This window comes from Triplophysa dalaica, chromosome 24 (genome assembly GCF_015846415.1).
Source record: "Triplophysa dalaica isolate WHDGS20190420 chromosome 24, ASM1584641v1, whole genome shotgun sequence".
Lineage (NCBI taxonomy): Eukaryota > Metazoa > Chordata > Actinopteri > Cypriniformes > Nemacheilidae > Triplophysa > Triplophysa dalaica.
In genome coordinates this window covers 2,794,227-2,810,064 of record NC_079565.1, presented here as the reverse complement: position 1 = coordinate 2,810,064, position 15,838 = coordinate 2,794,227, and the positions used below count along the sequence as shown (strand labels likewise).

Below are 15,838 nucleotides of genomic sequence, written 5' to 3'. Positions count from 1 at the left end.
TTGTAATATTAAATGATATCTCTTCCTTCCTGTATGTTTGCAGCTTCTTATTTTGGGGACAGCTACTGCCGGATAGATGCTATTCAAGACCTGTCGAGTTTTCAAGTGTCGCTCCAGTTTAAAACCAGCAGACGTAGCGGTTTGCTCCTGCTGGCTGCTGGACAGAGAGATTACCTCTCGCTGGAGCTCTACAATGGCAGATTGCAGGTGAGACACACAGCTTTATGCACAGCGAATGGTTATAGGGTCAAATCCGAGCAATGTAGCAATACATGAACCGCCACTTTTTTCGCTCACAAACAGACCAGAGCTGTCAAAGTTTCACTTTAAGTGCCTGCTAAATTACTGTTTACTTTCTAAAGATTTGGCCAATCCGAAGCCAAGTTAAACCTCACTAGACGCAGTTTTTCAAAAAGTGCTTGAATCTGCTCTGCACTCTAGAGGAAATCCCAGGCTGATGTAGTTTGCACAAATAACAACAAACTCCAGTATTTTCTCATGGCCCAGAATGAGCCACACGCTGTGTTACTCCCTGTGAGTTTTTGAGATGGTTTGTCGTCTACCTTGCGGTGAGAGGAATGACTCGCATGTGCTTCCAGTTGCAATGTGACTGGATATGCATGGTTTTTAAGCTCAACACATGGAAAATGACACTGCAACTACGCGTTACCGTTTTGCCCAGAGATATTTCTTCATCTGCGGCCACGCTAGAAAATGGCTCCCACTCTGCAGATATAAACACATTGGAACTGCAGCCATTATGTTTGAATATGACACAGTACTGTGACTGTTTCATCAGCGGAAGGATTTGTCATTAAAAACGCATTTCCACTGCTACAATTTATACTCATTTACTTTTTCCATCATTATCTTTGGAGGCTTCAGATGTGAAATGAGTTTGGTGATATTTTCGTTTTAAATGACTGTGGTGTTTGAAAGTGCAGACTAATCAAACAAAGCCAATGTCGGAATATTTAATGCATGAATTTCATAACAATGCACTGCAAATAGTCTTATTCTTAATTAGTTTCTTCGTCTTGTTTTCCAGTCGAAAGTTTGCATGGCATATTAAGAGTTGTTTGAGGTTTGAAGTGAATATAAGTAAATTTTTCCTTAGGTTTAACAAGAAACCATACTAAATATATTATTGTTGCTTGCTAACACAAACTCCTTATGCTCTGGAGAGGTGTGCTGTCGGTTTCCTAAACTTACTTGTTTCCTAAACTTTTTGTTACCTTGTGGATTTTAAGATAGGTATAAAAACTACAAATCTAGTTTTACAATTCTAAAAGCCATTTTAAATTAACATTTAGTCATTTAGCAGACACTTTTATCCAATGCGAAATGAGGTGCAGTGTAATGCAGTGTAACATTTGTGTGTGTTTCTACAGGCGAGGATAGACATGGGATCTGGAGAGCATATTCTGACCTCTTCAACGGGTCTGCAGCTCAACAACGTTCTGGACCATCACGTATCTCTTGTTCTGAGAGACTCCAAACTCACCATGGCTGTGGACAGCCTCTATACAACCTTTATTCCAATGGATGGAGAGGATGAGGACCTGAACATCGACCAGGGAGTGTTCCTCGGGGGTGTGAAAGACCTGGAAGTGGAGTACCAAAGCACAGCTGTGCCCTCCTTGCGTGGCTGCATGAGCAATGTCAAGTTTGAGTCTCACGACTTTGATATTCTGGATTCAGCAGCCACCATTTGTTATGACACGAAGGAGACTTGCAGCAGTGAGTTTGAGGCAGGAGATGGAGAAACCACCAGCTTCATCAGCCCCGAGTCCTTCATCTCTTTCCCTACATGGACCAGAAGCAGCTCTAACTCCCGTATACTGGAGATGCTGATGAAAACGACCATTGAGGATGCCTTGTTGGCCTTCCACCCTGGACAGCAGGCAGATTTCATCGCAATAGGAATGATGCAAGGGCTCCTTAAAGGTGTGATCGATCTTGGGAGTGGAATGCATGTGCTGGAGAACACAAAAGTCAAAGTAGACGACGATCAGTGGCACAGAGTCAGAATTCAAATAGATCCCAACGAGTTCCAGATTAATGTTGACAGTGAGGTTGTTTCGCTTCCGCTAAATGGGTCAGATAAGCTGGATCTGGTGGGGAACCTGTATCTGGGAGGCATTCAAAAGAAGATGAAGGAGGTGTTTCAGGACGATTACTTGATTCTTGTGGAGGAGGAGCTCACAACTGAATCTTTTATTGGATGTTTAGGAGAAATCAAGGTGAATCAGAAACACCGTAGCCTGCAGGACGCTCTGATTACTAAAGACATTCACGTGAAATGTGAAGGGGACTATGATTACTCTGCTTACGATGATATGGAGACAACCACAACTCTCCCAGTGAGAGTCACATATGTCGATGTCAGTCTTGATGAAAGACACTGTTTACCTACTAAGGACTTGCCAGAGATGTTCCACAATGTTTCCAAGCTCTTGGAAGTCATTCCACTGCTGGTTCCTGAAGGTGGAGAGGCCCTTTTCGACATTGTGAACCTCAACCCAACTTTCAATCTGGAAGCGGCGGGTGTACGTCAATCCCAGATAATCTTTTCTCTTGTAAATGATCCCTGGTATGGCTTGCTTGATATGAACATTAACACAAGACGCACAAAGAAGTTTACCCTTCTCGATGTCGTCAATAAGAAAATCAAGTATCTCCATGATGGCAACGAAAAGTATAATGACCAAATTCTTCTGGAAGTGATTGCACATGGAACTAGTCTCCCAGAATGCCTAAGTGTTGCACACCAGTATATTCTTCCGGTAGAGATCTTGCCCGTCAATGATATTCCTCAGATTATCATGGGTGACATCTCTGTGACGGCTAATGGGGGCACACGGTTGAGCCCGAACCTCATCAGAATCTCACATTCAGATAATCGGTGTGACAACATCAAGATCACAGTCACATCAGCCCCAACACCTGCTGGATATCTGGAGAGAGCTAACCAGCCAGGAGTCAGCCTGAAAGAGTTCACCTGCCGACAACTGAAAGAGGGCAACATCTACTACATCCACAAAGGAGGGGCAGTGGCCGAACTTTCCCTGAAAGTCTCGGATGGAGATTCGATTAGCTACTCATCAACATTTAAGTTATTGATCACACAGCCACAGATGAATCTTGTCACCAATGCTGGCCTCTTGCTTACACAGCATAGCACTGCCTCAATTGGAATACAGCATTTGGCCATATCTGCTACTCCAAAAACAGGAGACATTGTGTATTACGTCACTCAGTCGCTTAGATATGGAGAACTGCAGTTGATCTCAAACAATGAGGTGCAAGAGATGGTGATGCAATTTCATCAGTCTGATCTTGAACAGAATCGGCTGAGGTACGTTCCCAACACCATGGCGGACCTCACGAACGCACAGACAGAACTTATTCATTTCAAGGCGCAGCTCGGGCAAGCCATCCTTCATAACAACACTTTTTCCATTAAGATCATTCCCACTCATGTGAAAATGGTTAAAGTGGGTCCTCTCCAAGTTGATCGTGGGAACCCGAAAGTCATTGGGCTAGAAGAACTACAAGCTGTTGGGAGGGTAGCTAATAATATTGATCCGAGAATTACGTACACAGTTCAGAAACGTCCAGCAAAGGGAGTCTTGTTTTTCCATGGTAAAGAGTTGTATGAGGGCGAGAGCTTCACCCAACAAGACATTATGAACAGGCAAATTAGTTACAGACCAATTCTTGGATTTCTTACCAGTCCCAGTTATGTTGAGGATCAGTTCCAGTTCAGTGTATTTATAGACAATCATCCCTCCTCATCATACACATTTCCGATCAAAATTCAGACAGGTTTTGATGCCCCTGTATTGACTAATGAGAGACTGGTTGTGTTTGAGGGCAATGAGAATATTCTAAACAAGGAATATCTGTGGGTTCAAACCTCCAACTCAACTGATTTTGTTTACAAAATAGCCCAAGATCCTAAACACGGTCGTCTTATCAGAGACTCTCCTCCTGGTGTGCAAAGGTTTGAGGGTGCAATTCAAGTTTTCAGTAATGAAGATCTGCTACTAAACAGGCTGATCTACACACATGATGGATCGGAAAGCAGTCATGACCAGTTCACATTCCTGGTGTTTGATGCTAGAGATGGCAACGATTGGCAAGAGGAGGGTAATGAGGAATTGAGGGGGGTGTTTCACATTGCAATACATTCCAGGAATGACCATGTGCCTCAAAGGGTAATTCACAAACCTTTTAATGTAGTTAGAAATGGCCAGCGTTTATTGACAACTGATGACATTCTCTTCAAAGATGACGACTATGACTTTAATGACACCCAACTGGTTTACGTCCGAGTGGGAATTCTTTCAGGAAACATAGTTTCATCAGCAGACCCTACACAACCTCTTTACCGTTTCACTCAGGCTGACCTGAGAGATGGGAAGGTTTTGTTCATCCACCACGGGGCCGACCGTGAGCAATTCCAACTTCAGGTATCTGACGGGTACCACAAGACCACATCCATGCTTCAAGTTCAGGCAGGTGACTCTTTTCTACGTATAACCAACATTAGCATGGTGGTAATGGACCATGGTAGCACCAAGACCCTGAACACCAGTATGATAAGTGCAGAGTCCAACATGGACATTAGAAGTCCCGCTGAGATCATCTATGTTGTGACTTCTGCACCCACTGATGGTAGGATTATAGTCAGCGGAGTTGAATCTTCAACGTTTACACAAGAGGACCTAAAAAAGTGTGTGGTCTCTTATGAAAACAATTACCAGAGCCTTAGTTCGAAAGATTCCTTTGCCTTCACTGTGCAAGCTAAGGGTTTGTCCACAGAGGGTACTTTCAAGATTAAGATATTCAAGAAAGGTTACCTGTCGGAGCCTGAGGTATTGGCAAACCAGTTGATCATCGCATATGAGGGAGAACATTCTGTTATCGACCAAGACCACTTGAAGGTAAGCCACTTTATGAGTGTATGCCACATATAATGACCAGGGGCCTCATGTATAAAACTGTGTGTAGGATTTTAGATCCTTAAAGTGTGCGTATGCACAGTCAAAACTGACGGTAGTGTGTTATACATATTACTACTCAGTTTATATTTATAATATGGGCATGGAAAGTTGTGTTTGCAAAGTTTATACATACATCAGGTCCCAGTTACTGTATGTAGGTTTGTTCAATCTTGATACATCATAGTTGTATCAGAATGTTTCTGTATACACAAAGTTACACAAATCAGTAGTGTTTACATTTGTTTTGCATGTCTTATGTTCACTGTATAATTAACTACGTAATTGAAAAAGTAGTATCTGAAGATCCAATTCATAAAACACAAGCAGATGATATAAATAGTTTGGAAAACCATTGTTACATAAATTGTCTGATTGAATTGGATGAGAATTTTCAAGGTTTTCATGAACTGTTTAAACTGAAATTTGCTCTGCTCGTGCTTCATGAATGCAGCTGTTAGAGCCTATTTTTTGTCTTTTCTCTCAGTCATAAAGTGTTGTTATCTCAGGCCAGAAAGCTAATTCTGTTTCAGTGTTTTGTGAGTCTTTTACGCTAATAGGTTAGAAAAGAAACATACACATAATTTGTAAAGTATATGACCAACGTCCCACAGAGCTGAAATATTTAGATTAGTTTTCAAAGGCCCTTGGCAGTTTCCACCGTACTTAATGATAATTTTTGTTTGACAGCTTTGTGTTACAGTCATGGTTTCAGAACGGCATGAGCTCTACTTATAAAACTCCCTGAACGAAGGGCTCGTAAATCCATCAAGGAGCTGCTTTGAAATTTGAAGCGAAATTGTATTTTAGAAGAAGAGAAAAGTGTTCAGATGTAGTTTATGCAATATGGTTTATGCTTCATTGATTTTACTTCAGCAATAATCCAAATGTTGCCGATGAGGAAACTCTGCCTCCGTTGGTCATTTGATAGTAATTTATGTGCTGCTTTGCCATCAGTATTTCTAGATTTATCACATACTGAATATAGGGTTTCAGGTAAATCTTATTCATGATATCGGCTCATTCAGAGCCATTAAATATATCAAAATATTTTATGATTGTAAAAAGATGTTTCCAAGTAAGTTTGACATAAAGGGATAGTTCGCCCAAAAATAAGCAATTCTGTCATCATTTACCGTCGTTTTGTTCAAAACCTGTTCGGCTCTTTCTTCTGTGGAACACAAAGATAACATTTAGAGGAATGTCTCAGTGGTTTTCTGTTCATTCAATGGAAGTCAATGGGGGACGAAGTTGTTTGGTGTCCATCATTTTTGAAAATATCTTCTTTTGTGTTCTGCAGAAGAAAGAAAGTAAAACAAGTTTGTAATGTCTGTAAATAAAGAAAGAATTTTCATTTTTTGTGTGAACTATCCCTTTCATCCCTTTAAAACCAAGATTTAGTGATGACAAAATATATGCATTTTCAAAGTCAACAAGTAACTCCATACCAAGGTAATTTATTGCAGCACCTGTTGAATGCTTTGTTTTCATTTTCATCAGGTTGAACAGACAGACATCCTCCCCAAAGAGATGGTGTTCTCTGTTAAAGAGTTTCCACGCCTGGGTCACGTGGTTAAACTCATCAACGACTCAAAGATCCTAGACTACATTCAGTCCTTCACACAGGAGGATATAAACATGGGCAGAATTGTCTACGTGTCCACCTCTCTTCAAGGCAAGGACCACTTTGCTGCCGATGTCAGCAATGGATTCACCACAGTTGAAAATGTGGAGGTGCAGGTGGAAATTGTCCCACGGCTCATACCTGTCCAGGTGGTCAACCTCACCGTTAGGGAGGGGGGATCCGTGGCGTTGACCCAAGAGGTTCTGAATATCACGCACCCCTTCTACAGGCAATTGAGTGTTGACTTTATTATGGAGGAGGAGCCTCAACACGGAGACATCAGATATGTGGAGGACGAGGATGGGGTTGTCAGCTTCACCTGGGCCGAAGTAAGTCCTCTTTTAAATGAACGCTTCACTTAAAATGTGTAATTCTGTCAATGTTTTTTACCCTCATGTTGATGTTTGACAGCATGTTGTAATCTTCAGAATGTCTCCCTGATAGCACACATACATCTGGGAAACATCTATTTGATGTCTGCATTTACATCTGCAAGACATCTGCAATACGTCACTGAGATGTCTCCAGTCCGATGTCATATAGATATCTATAAGAGGCCTGTAGAATGTTTATGATTTAGAATGCATGTAAAACTGCCTTTTAGAAGGCGTTTATCAGATGTTTCTACATATTCCAGATCTTTAGCAGACGTACCTGTGCTATCAGGGTCTGTTTCATGACAGCAAGTCATGCAGGTTTAACAAAGAGGTTTTGTTTTTGGGAGATTTAGTTCTTTAAATCCTCATTCGTTGTGGCAACAGTGGGAAGAGCTAATGATGGTCTCATTACAGGGTGTTTGTTTTTCATTGTTTGTACTTTGTGTTCTGGAAATGAGAGTTAATTCTTCTACCGACAACAAAGCTGCCACAGGAGCTTTCATTGGTTTTAATTAAAAGGACGCACAGCAGCACATAATGCTTTCTAAGAGACCACCAGCGTCCCTGCGTGATGTTCCCCACATCAGTAAAGTACAGTCAGGCGTAAAATAGCATTTTCCGCATCTTAATTTACAAGCCGGTCGCAGAAAGCGACCTTGATCACGCCGCACGTCTATGCTATCAGAGATGCTCGCTGTGTTTCAGAGGCACAGAGAAACAATTTCACTTTCCGTCTGAGGAGATTTTCTAAGATCTCTTTGTTTCCACTGGGCCCCTGAAACTACTGTGCGTTATGATATTTAGCGGAGTGTCCCAAAGGTCTTCTAGTGGAAAAAATGAGAAGGGAAAATCTGGCGGTAGAATGTGTACGCTGTTGTTCGAGAGAGCGATTAGTCGTCGCTCTTATGCCTTCTGTTCCAACATGATGGAAATTCTGACTGCGCTTCCTCGCCGCCCGGGGCCAGAATAAACTCGCCCATATATCCCCGTAATGAAGCATTCGCACCATTCCGCCAGGCTCAGAGCCAAGCCATCGAGACCAGATTAACTCGAGAGGAATTCTTAAGTCTAAAGATCAATGATCATTTGTTAAAACATATTTGAGTTATTTTCTTACTGGTCCACAGAGAAAAGAGTCTTATACAGGTTTGAAATGGCATTCGGGTGAATAAATGAAAGAATTTTGTCCCTAAAACACGAAGACCTAAAGATGAGAAATAATTGTTAGTAATTTGGTCATCATTTATTCATGCTTATGTCATTCCAAACTCACGTAACAACCACAAAAAAGAGTTTGATCAGAATTAATTGCTGCTATTTTCCATTTATTAAATCCGATATGACGTGTTTAGTTTGTGTGCAAATGTGATTTCAAAGCACTGTGGTCTATCTGTCATTTAAATGGAGAGCTCCCCCAAATTTTTTTTTCATTTAATTCGGCAGGAAAACATCATACCGCGTTGAAAACAACCCAGAATACTTCTGTATTCCATTAAGACTCTTGTTAGACTGACAGGTATCTTATAGAAAGAAAAGCAGGTCTCAGATCAGTCACAGACGGGGCGGTTTGAGACACAGGATGAAAGCGATTGATCGCAGATGGGAAGTTCAGAATCGATGTCAACTGGTGGTTTATGTCCAGCTGTCAGAATAACTTCATTACATGCTCCATAAGAGCCGTTACACTTCACATCGTAATGCATAATGTCTCAACGGCTCTGGCTTATTCTGTCCTCTGCCCCACGTTTCCTTCTGGACTTCTTCATTGACGTTTTACTCAATCGTTTCTGTAATACATCTCGAGCCGGCATAGTTTTAATACGTTCCATATGGAACAAATCGGCTGCTGTTTGGCTCTCGAAATTGTGCCAGAATTAAAGATGTGTGCGTCACGCTCATTATTGGACAAAATGTGGCGTTTTTTTTCTTATTGTGGTTGGTTTGTAAAGGTCTACTGCCAGTCAAAGCTTCCACTCCAGGGGATGGATTGTAATCACAGCCTACGGCATGGCGGAGGAGCAGACGCTCCCGACGCATTCAGATTAAAAGATTTCAAAACAGCTCTGGGCTTTGAGAAGAAAGCGGGAGGGAGAAAGAATCGAGCCATTAGCATCTTACATGAAACAATCCGGAAAACATTTCACTTCTATTACAAAAATGACAACTTCCGTAAATAGTCGCCAATGGTTATCGATTTCCTGACAAACGCCACGATTTACCACCAGCTCTGAGAAATGAGGCATGGCTTTTCTGTGCTGAAGATTCTGTGACTTTAGAATAGTATGATTTATTTGTATTAGAGATGCAAAATATTGAGATATGAGTCACAGATGTGCATATACAGCTATGGAAACAATCAAGAGACCGTTCCAAATTTTCATTTAAGGACCATTTCTAGATGTATTGGGGTCATTCCAGTCCAGCGTCGGTTGAATTTCAGCAAAATCAAACCTCAGGAGTGACATAAAGTCAACGGCAATGTGATCGACTGACAATGGGTTTAATACTTAAAAAAGTTATGTTTGAAGAATAGCAGATGATCAACAATAGTACAAAAAAATGAAATGCATGTTGGTTATAAAAGGTTAATTTTTTTAATAGGTTTTAAATATATTTTAACGTTGTTCAAATTGATACATATTGATGCATATCGTCTTTCCGACATCCATATTTCAGTGTTTCGGAAGGACTGAGAGGATACATTATTTGGCAAGTTATTACACTTTTACAGGTGGTATTATTATGTCTGAATAATATCATATTAATAATATTTATGGTTTCCTTAAAAATCACCAAGATGCTAGAAAGTGACTAGAATTTTCCATATCATGTCTGGATATTCATCGGTCCCGGGTCAACACGATCATTTATAAACCCTCAATGTAAATCTGAAGGATTGTTTTCACCCGTTTTGTTGTTCTTATAAAAGAAAATCTCTTCTCAAAATCTCTCAAACTGTGCAAATCTGTCGTCTGACCTCCTGCACCAGAGGGTTCACACATGACACCCGGCTTCTTGGAAACGTGCGTTATGTTTGCTGTGTTAAATCTGTGCTTTGTTTAAAGAGTTTATCTGACCACCCACAGTAAATCCAGTTGTAGTGTGACGGATGTATATTAAATATGTTTAAATGATGGAACGAACCGGAAAATGGCTTGTTTACAAAGTCTGTATAGACGAACAGCTGTGCTATTAACAATCGGGTTAGTGTTATTAGAAAACGGACATGGATTCATGGTTTTGACCACGTGATCAGACACATTGAGCCAAGGTGCATTTATTCACCCCATGTCATTTTGAAATCTGTATGTGACTCTTTCTTTTGCAAGATATTTTGGTTTTGTGTCTGTAATAGAAGTCAAATTCTAATAAATAACTTCTGTACGTGTGTCCTCAGGTACAGCAGGGCAGGGTATTCTACTTCCATGACAGCAGCGAGACCACGGAAGACAGTCTGACCCTCATGGCTTCGGCTTTCGACATCACTCGCCAGAGTCTATCCCTGTTCATTGGCATCACCGTCAAACCTGTGAACGACGAAGCTCCCATCATTCAACTCAACACTGGACTAGAGGTATGCAGAGCCGTCCATCAAAGCTCGGTCTCTCATCCCCTGTTTTAAACATTAATGATGGTTGGAGAACGGAGACGTATTCGGAAAATTCCAACAGAACACAGAGTGTCATTTAATGCGCGCTCGATGTTGTCTGTGGTTTCTGGTCGCCGCGGGAAACTCATATTTTTGGAAAACCATGACGGTGGCGAGAATTTGGCTTCTGGGCTGGAGAGAAACCGGCCAATCAGAGGCGCCGTGTGACTCCCGCAAAATGTGAAATAATGATATGTGATTTTCCACATGCGGACGGGTTTTGATGGGTCTCTTTTGGTTTGTTTCGGGAATTCTTTAATGCCGTACGCCGCAATTTTCTGTGATTATGGATGATAACAGATTTCAGATCATTATTTTGGAAACACACACGCATACACACACACTGTGAATCTCACACTGAAATATCTGTCTTATTTTAAAAGCAAAACATGAAATGCATTTTGAATGAATAAAACAAAGGGATAAGCTCACTTACGTTACTGAGATGCATAATTTAAATGGCATCTTTTTCATTATCACTGCTTGTGATAAATGTGACATAATAATGGTCCTGAAAATAGGCTTTATTTCCTTACTGCGAAATAAGAACATCTTTCTTTGGCTTTCAGGATAAAATATGACCTAGATATACTTTTCCTGAGATTCACCCACACACAAACACAATCACATGATTACACAAACACACATATGGTTATGAATCCGTTTCTGGGCTCCTACGTTCAGCTCCAGAGACCCTGTAGAGATGCACCCGTCCAATCAGAGAGAGACGTCTGCTCGCCATCACAATAGATTCCGCTCGCTGCCATTAGATTTGCCACACAGCTTCACAAAGATCAATGTTATGTCAATTAAATATTGAGTATGAAGAAACAGCAATTTTCCAAACAATTTACATTACATTTGTCCTGTAAACTTCAGCTGTTTGGCTATACTCTTGTGCTGCCACCTAGTGGCTGAAGGTGGATATAACACATCATGTTATGTAACAGAGTCTATAGAGGTCTAGGAATGTATTTACTTTGCCTTTGCTAGTATGGGAGCTTTTTATTATTGACACACCTACCAAATATAGACCAACCATTAAAGATTCCTACTTGCTTTTTACATGGAAATATTGTTTAGTAGAATTATGTTCAGTCACAGGAAAAAATGAAGAGATCACTCTGGGTTTGTCTTTAATCTATGTCTTTTAGCAAATCCAGTCCTGTGCGTGCTGAATTTTAACATAGACAAATCTCAAGAATGACATTAAGTCACCCAACAGCAGTAAGAGAATGCAAAGACCTATGAAAGTGAAAAAATAGGCTTATTCTCACACATATTCATTTTATATAGATCTCAAAATACATGTAAAAAACATTAGTATTGCATTGTTTAAACACACAAAAAATATCCTTCTTTTTTCTTGATACAACAATGAACAGGAACAGTGAAAGGCATTGAAAATAGAAAATAACCCCCCCAAAAGGAAAAGGAAATAGATAAATAATAATAATCGTAATAATAATAATAAATAAAATAATAATAATAAAATATTAAAATAATATGATAATAATACAAATAAATAAAGGAAAATAGTACAAATAAATTAAATACATATGGGTTTTGACAATTAAATATATCTTTAGACTTTTCACTCGCTGTATTTAAGATCTGCAAACATTGCATATTTTTTGTTGTTTTGACCAGTTTTTCCCATGTAACTTTCTGCAAATAATAATAACGATACACTCAGATCTCAATATGATATATACATATGATTTTACATTTTAGAAATGTAAAAATTGACACTCAAATAACGTTATGTTCCCTAAAACATTAACAGTTTTCAGTAACATGTTGTAATTTTGTTAACGAAGGGACAACATTCAAGGTTTAATTGAACCATCTGTATGTTATCTCATCAAATATAAATTGATCTGTCACTGAAAAAATTGAAATATATATTAATATATATATATATATATTACCATAGCTCGAAGATACATATCTTAATTGCTCTACGATACCTATCTGAACTTTTTTGTACTTCGCTAGCGAATAAAAAACAACATTTTTATTTGAGGAAATGTTGTTACTTGTTGACTGAATGAAAGAAAAATGAACGTTTACCTTAACCACGTATTTAGAAATGGTTAATTCAGAAAAAATGAAAATAATATAGAAGTGGTCTCCTACTTTTTTCAGGGCTCTTTGTATATATCCTTATAATACAGGTCATGGTGTTGCTGTCAGAATCAAATATGATCTAGTCTTCTGTCGATGAAACTATGCCTATAGTGACTTTCTATATTTTTATATTTCTTCATTATCTTTGTAGGTTCTAATATTACATTTTTTACAAATACGTTTTGGTAACACTTTATAATAAAGTTGTATTTGTTAACAGTTAGTAATTGCATTCGCTAGCATAAACTAACAATGGACAATGCTTCTTCAGCACTTAGTTCATGTTCATTTCAACATTTCCTTATAATTTTCTTCAAAATAAAAAGTTCCAACATGAACCAACAGGAATAAATGTATTGACATTAACTAACATTAACTAAGTTTTATGACGCTCTTGTTTTATAAAAATGTGACTCAAGAAATGTTTTCGTGGACCCCAAAATACTCTGGTACCCGAGGCCCAACAGTTGCTGATCACCATCTCACAAAATGTAATAGAGTCCTGGGCGTTGTGTACCAGTGCTACACACCACAGACTCAATTTTGTTTTCCCCTCTCTTCACGTGAGCGGCACATGGAGCGAGTGAAAGCGAGCAGGAACAGATAAATGGATGTGTGGCTCCCAGCTGAATATGATAGTTTAAGAACCACAGTGACTCGTCCATTACAGATCCATTAGCGAAACATTCCGGTGCCATTTTTCCATCTCAATAACATCAGAGAGTTAGTCACATCAGTGCTTAGAAACACCACAACACACTTGTTCCGTCTTGTTTATGGGTTTGTTTATCTCGCTTTCTCTATGTTTCAGCTTCAGGTTGGTGAGAAGTCTGAAATCACATCCAGTATGTTGAGCACTGAGGATGAGGACACGCCTCCAAAGGAGCTGCTTTACGCCATCGAGGAGCCAATCAATGGAATCGTGGTGTTGAAAGCATCACCGGATGACAGCGTGGACGCCTTCACGCAGGCTCAGATCGACAACGGAGAGGTTTTTTTTAATCATCAGGGTGGGTTCAAATAAAATATTACACAACTTTAAAACATCCACAAAGAAGTTTCTATTCTGTAGTTTATTTTTTGCAGAGATCTAAAGAACCTTTAATGTAACTTTAAGAATGTTGTGGTCTGATTTGATCAGATTTCGGTGTGAATTGTGAAAATATGATTGTTGTGCTCGTGTCTGATCTCAGGCTCGGCATCCGGAGGGTTCAGTTTCACCGTGACTGATGGAGAGCACACCTCACCTCTCCATCGCTTCGTCGTCATGGCAAGACAGCTCAATATCACCATGGAAACGCAGGGCGAACTCATGATCTTCCCAGGTGGGCTTCACAGATCCAAAGCTCGAATCTTTCACTCTCTCGACAAGTTCTCTCCCATCAGACAAGTCTGAAATTTCATCTGTATTTGCACAGAATCCCTTTTATTAGTTTTTAATATAAACCTGCACTTGAGGATAAAATGTTCCTGGAGCTCATTTGGTGGAGCAATACGTTTGCAACACAAAGCTTGTGGGTTTGATTCGATTCAGAATTTACAGATATTTACTTGAATATTAGACCATCTTTATATTTCTTAGTTCTAAATCCTAAAAGTTTGAGTTTCTTTCCAAGTTTAAGTTAGATTTGAAGTCCTAGATTTTCAGTCTTTTGAACCAATTGTATATAGTTTTCCATGAATATTTTGCTATATACACATTTTGTGTTAACCAAAGAAACATACATTTAAATTGAATTTTGTTGAAATGTTTGTTTGCTGATCTGTACCAGGCACCAGGCAGGTGATCGGTGGAGATATTTTGCGAGCCACAACTAGTGAAGACCGAGATGAAATCACATACTCTCTGGTGAAGCCTCCTCGCCTGGGACGAATAATCAGACCCAACCAGATCGGACAGTTCGAAGAGATCTCCAAATTCACACAGACCGAGGTGAATAGTGCCACATATTTATAGTGCTGTTAATAAAACTGTGCTTGTGATGCTCTGGCCTCTAGAGGGCGTCGTCATTTCATTTTATCAGTGGACTGTAGAGGGCAGCATTCCACTGTCACTCAAGGCATAAATAAATGACCCAGTTCAATCATGTTTAATTGTAAAATCCTTAATCATTTACTGTTTTAAGGCTCATTGTTTGTTTCTTCTCATGTATTTAGGTGGATGCAGGTGCAGTGTATTACGAACACCAGATGCCGTCCGAGCCCTTCTGGGTGCTGAGAGATTCAGTCGAGCTGGCCCTGTCGTCTCCCCCGGCAACAGAGTTACAGCACAGCCTCCCGGTTACTGTGTCGTACTACGCTGCCCATCGAAATGTGTCGTCTCAGCTCTGGAAGAACAAGGGTAATTGCTTTGCATATGACTTTTTACACTTTTATGTTGGTAAACTAATTTGTATTGGAAAAAATCTACCAGAGAAATGCAAAATAAAAGTGCTGTGGTGTCCCCTGAATTTGTTTTCTTAAATTAAATTTGCTTTAATAATTAAATTTGACTTGTATTGACAGCTAGCTATTTAATGTGTTAATACAGTAATATATTAGGACTTTCAAGATATCAGGATTTTCACAACCAAAATTTCCCAGATTATATGGTCAACTATATAATCGCTATATCTTTTTTTTATAAAATATACGATCAGTTAGGTTTATTTTGTTAATTAATATTGTTAGCCCCACTCAAAATAGGAACCTTAAAGAGGGTTTGTAACTATGGTGGCTCTTAAAGGGACAGTTCACCCCCAAAAAAACAGGAAGGACATGTCTCACCCTCAGATTGTTCCAAACCTGTATAAATGTCTTTGTTCTGCTAAACAGAAAGGAAGATATTTTGAAGAATGTCAGTAACCAAACATATCTCATCCCCCATTTACTGCCATAGTATTTATTTTTTCCCTACTGTTTCATTAAAGGGGGGATGAGATGTGGCAGTAAATCTGAGGGTGTGAAAATGATGACAGAATTAAAATTTTGGGGTGAACTATGCCTTTAAGGCAAATATTAAATTGGTTCCTGAAATATTCATTATATTCAATTATCATTTGTTTGATATTAA

The 15,838-nt window shown here is 39.5% G+C and overlaps 1 protein-coding gene across 2 annotated transcripts in view; it reads left to right on the top strand.

Annotated features, from left to right (window-relative positions):
* The window catches only part of cspg4 (chondroitin sulfate proteoglycan 4), a 43,359-nt gene that overhangs the window by 23,093 nt on the left and 4,428 nt on the right, over positions 1–15,838 (top strand). For both annotated transcript variants that reach the window (XM_056740284.1, XM_056740285.1), the window contains exons 2-9: positions 44–207; positions 1,392–4,949; positions 6,507–6,959; positions 10,405–10,581; positions 13,598–13,796; positions 13,980–14,111; positions 14,559–14,719; positions 14,944–15,127. In XM_056740284.1, coding sequence (XP_056596262.1) covers positions 44–207; positions 1,392–4,949; positions 6,507–6,959; positions 10,405–10,581; positions 13,598–13,796; positions 13,980–14,111; positions 14,559–14,719; positions 14,944–15,127 — 5,028 coding nt within the window. The remainder of the gene's footprint in view (positions 1–43; positions 208–1,391; positions 4,950–6,506; positions 6,960–10,404; positions 10,582–13,597; positions 13,797–13,979; positions 14,112–14,558; positions 14,720–14,943; positions 15,128–15,838) is intronic.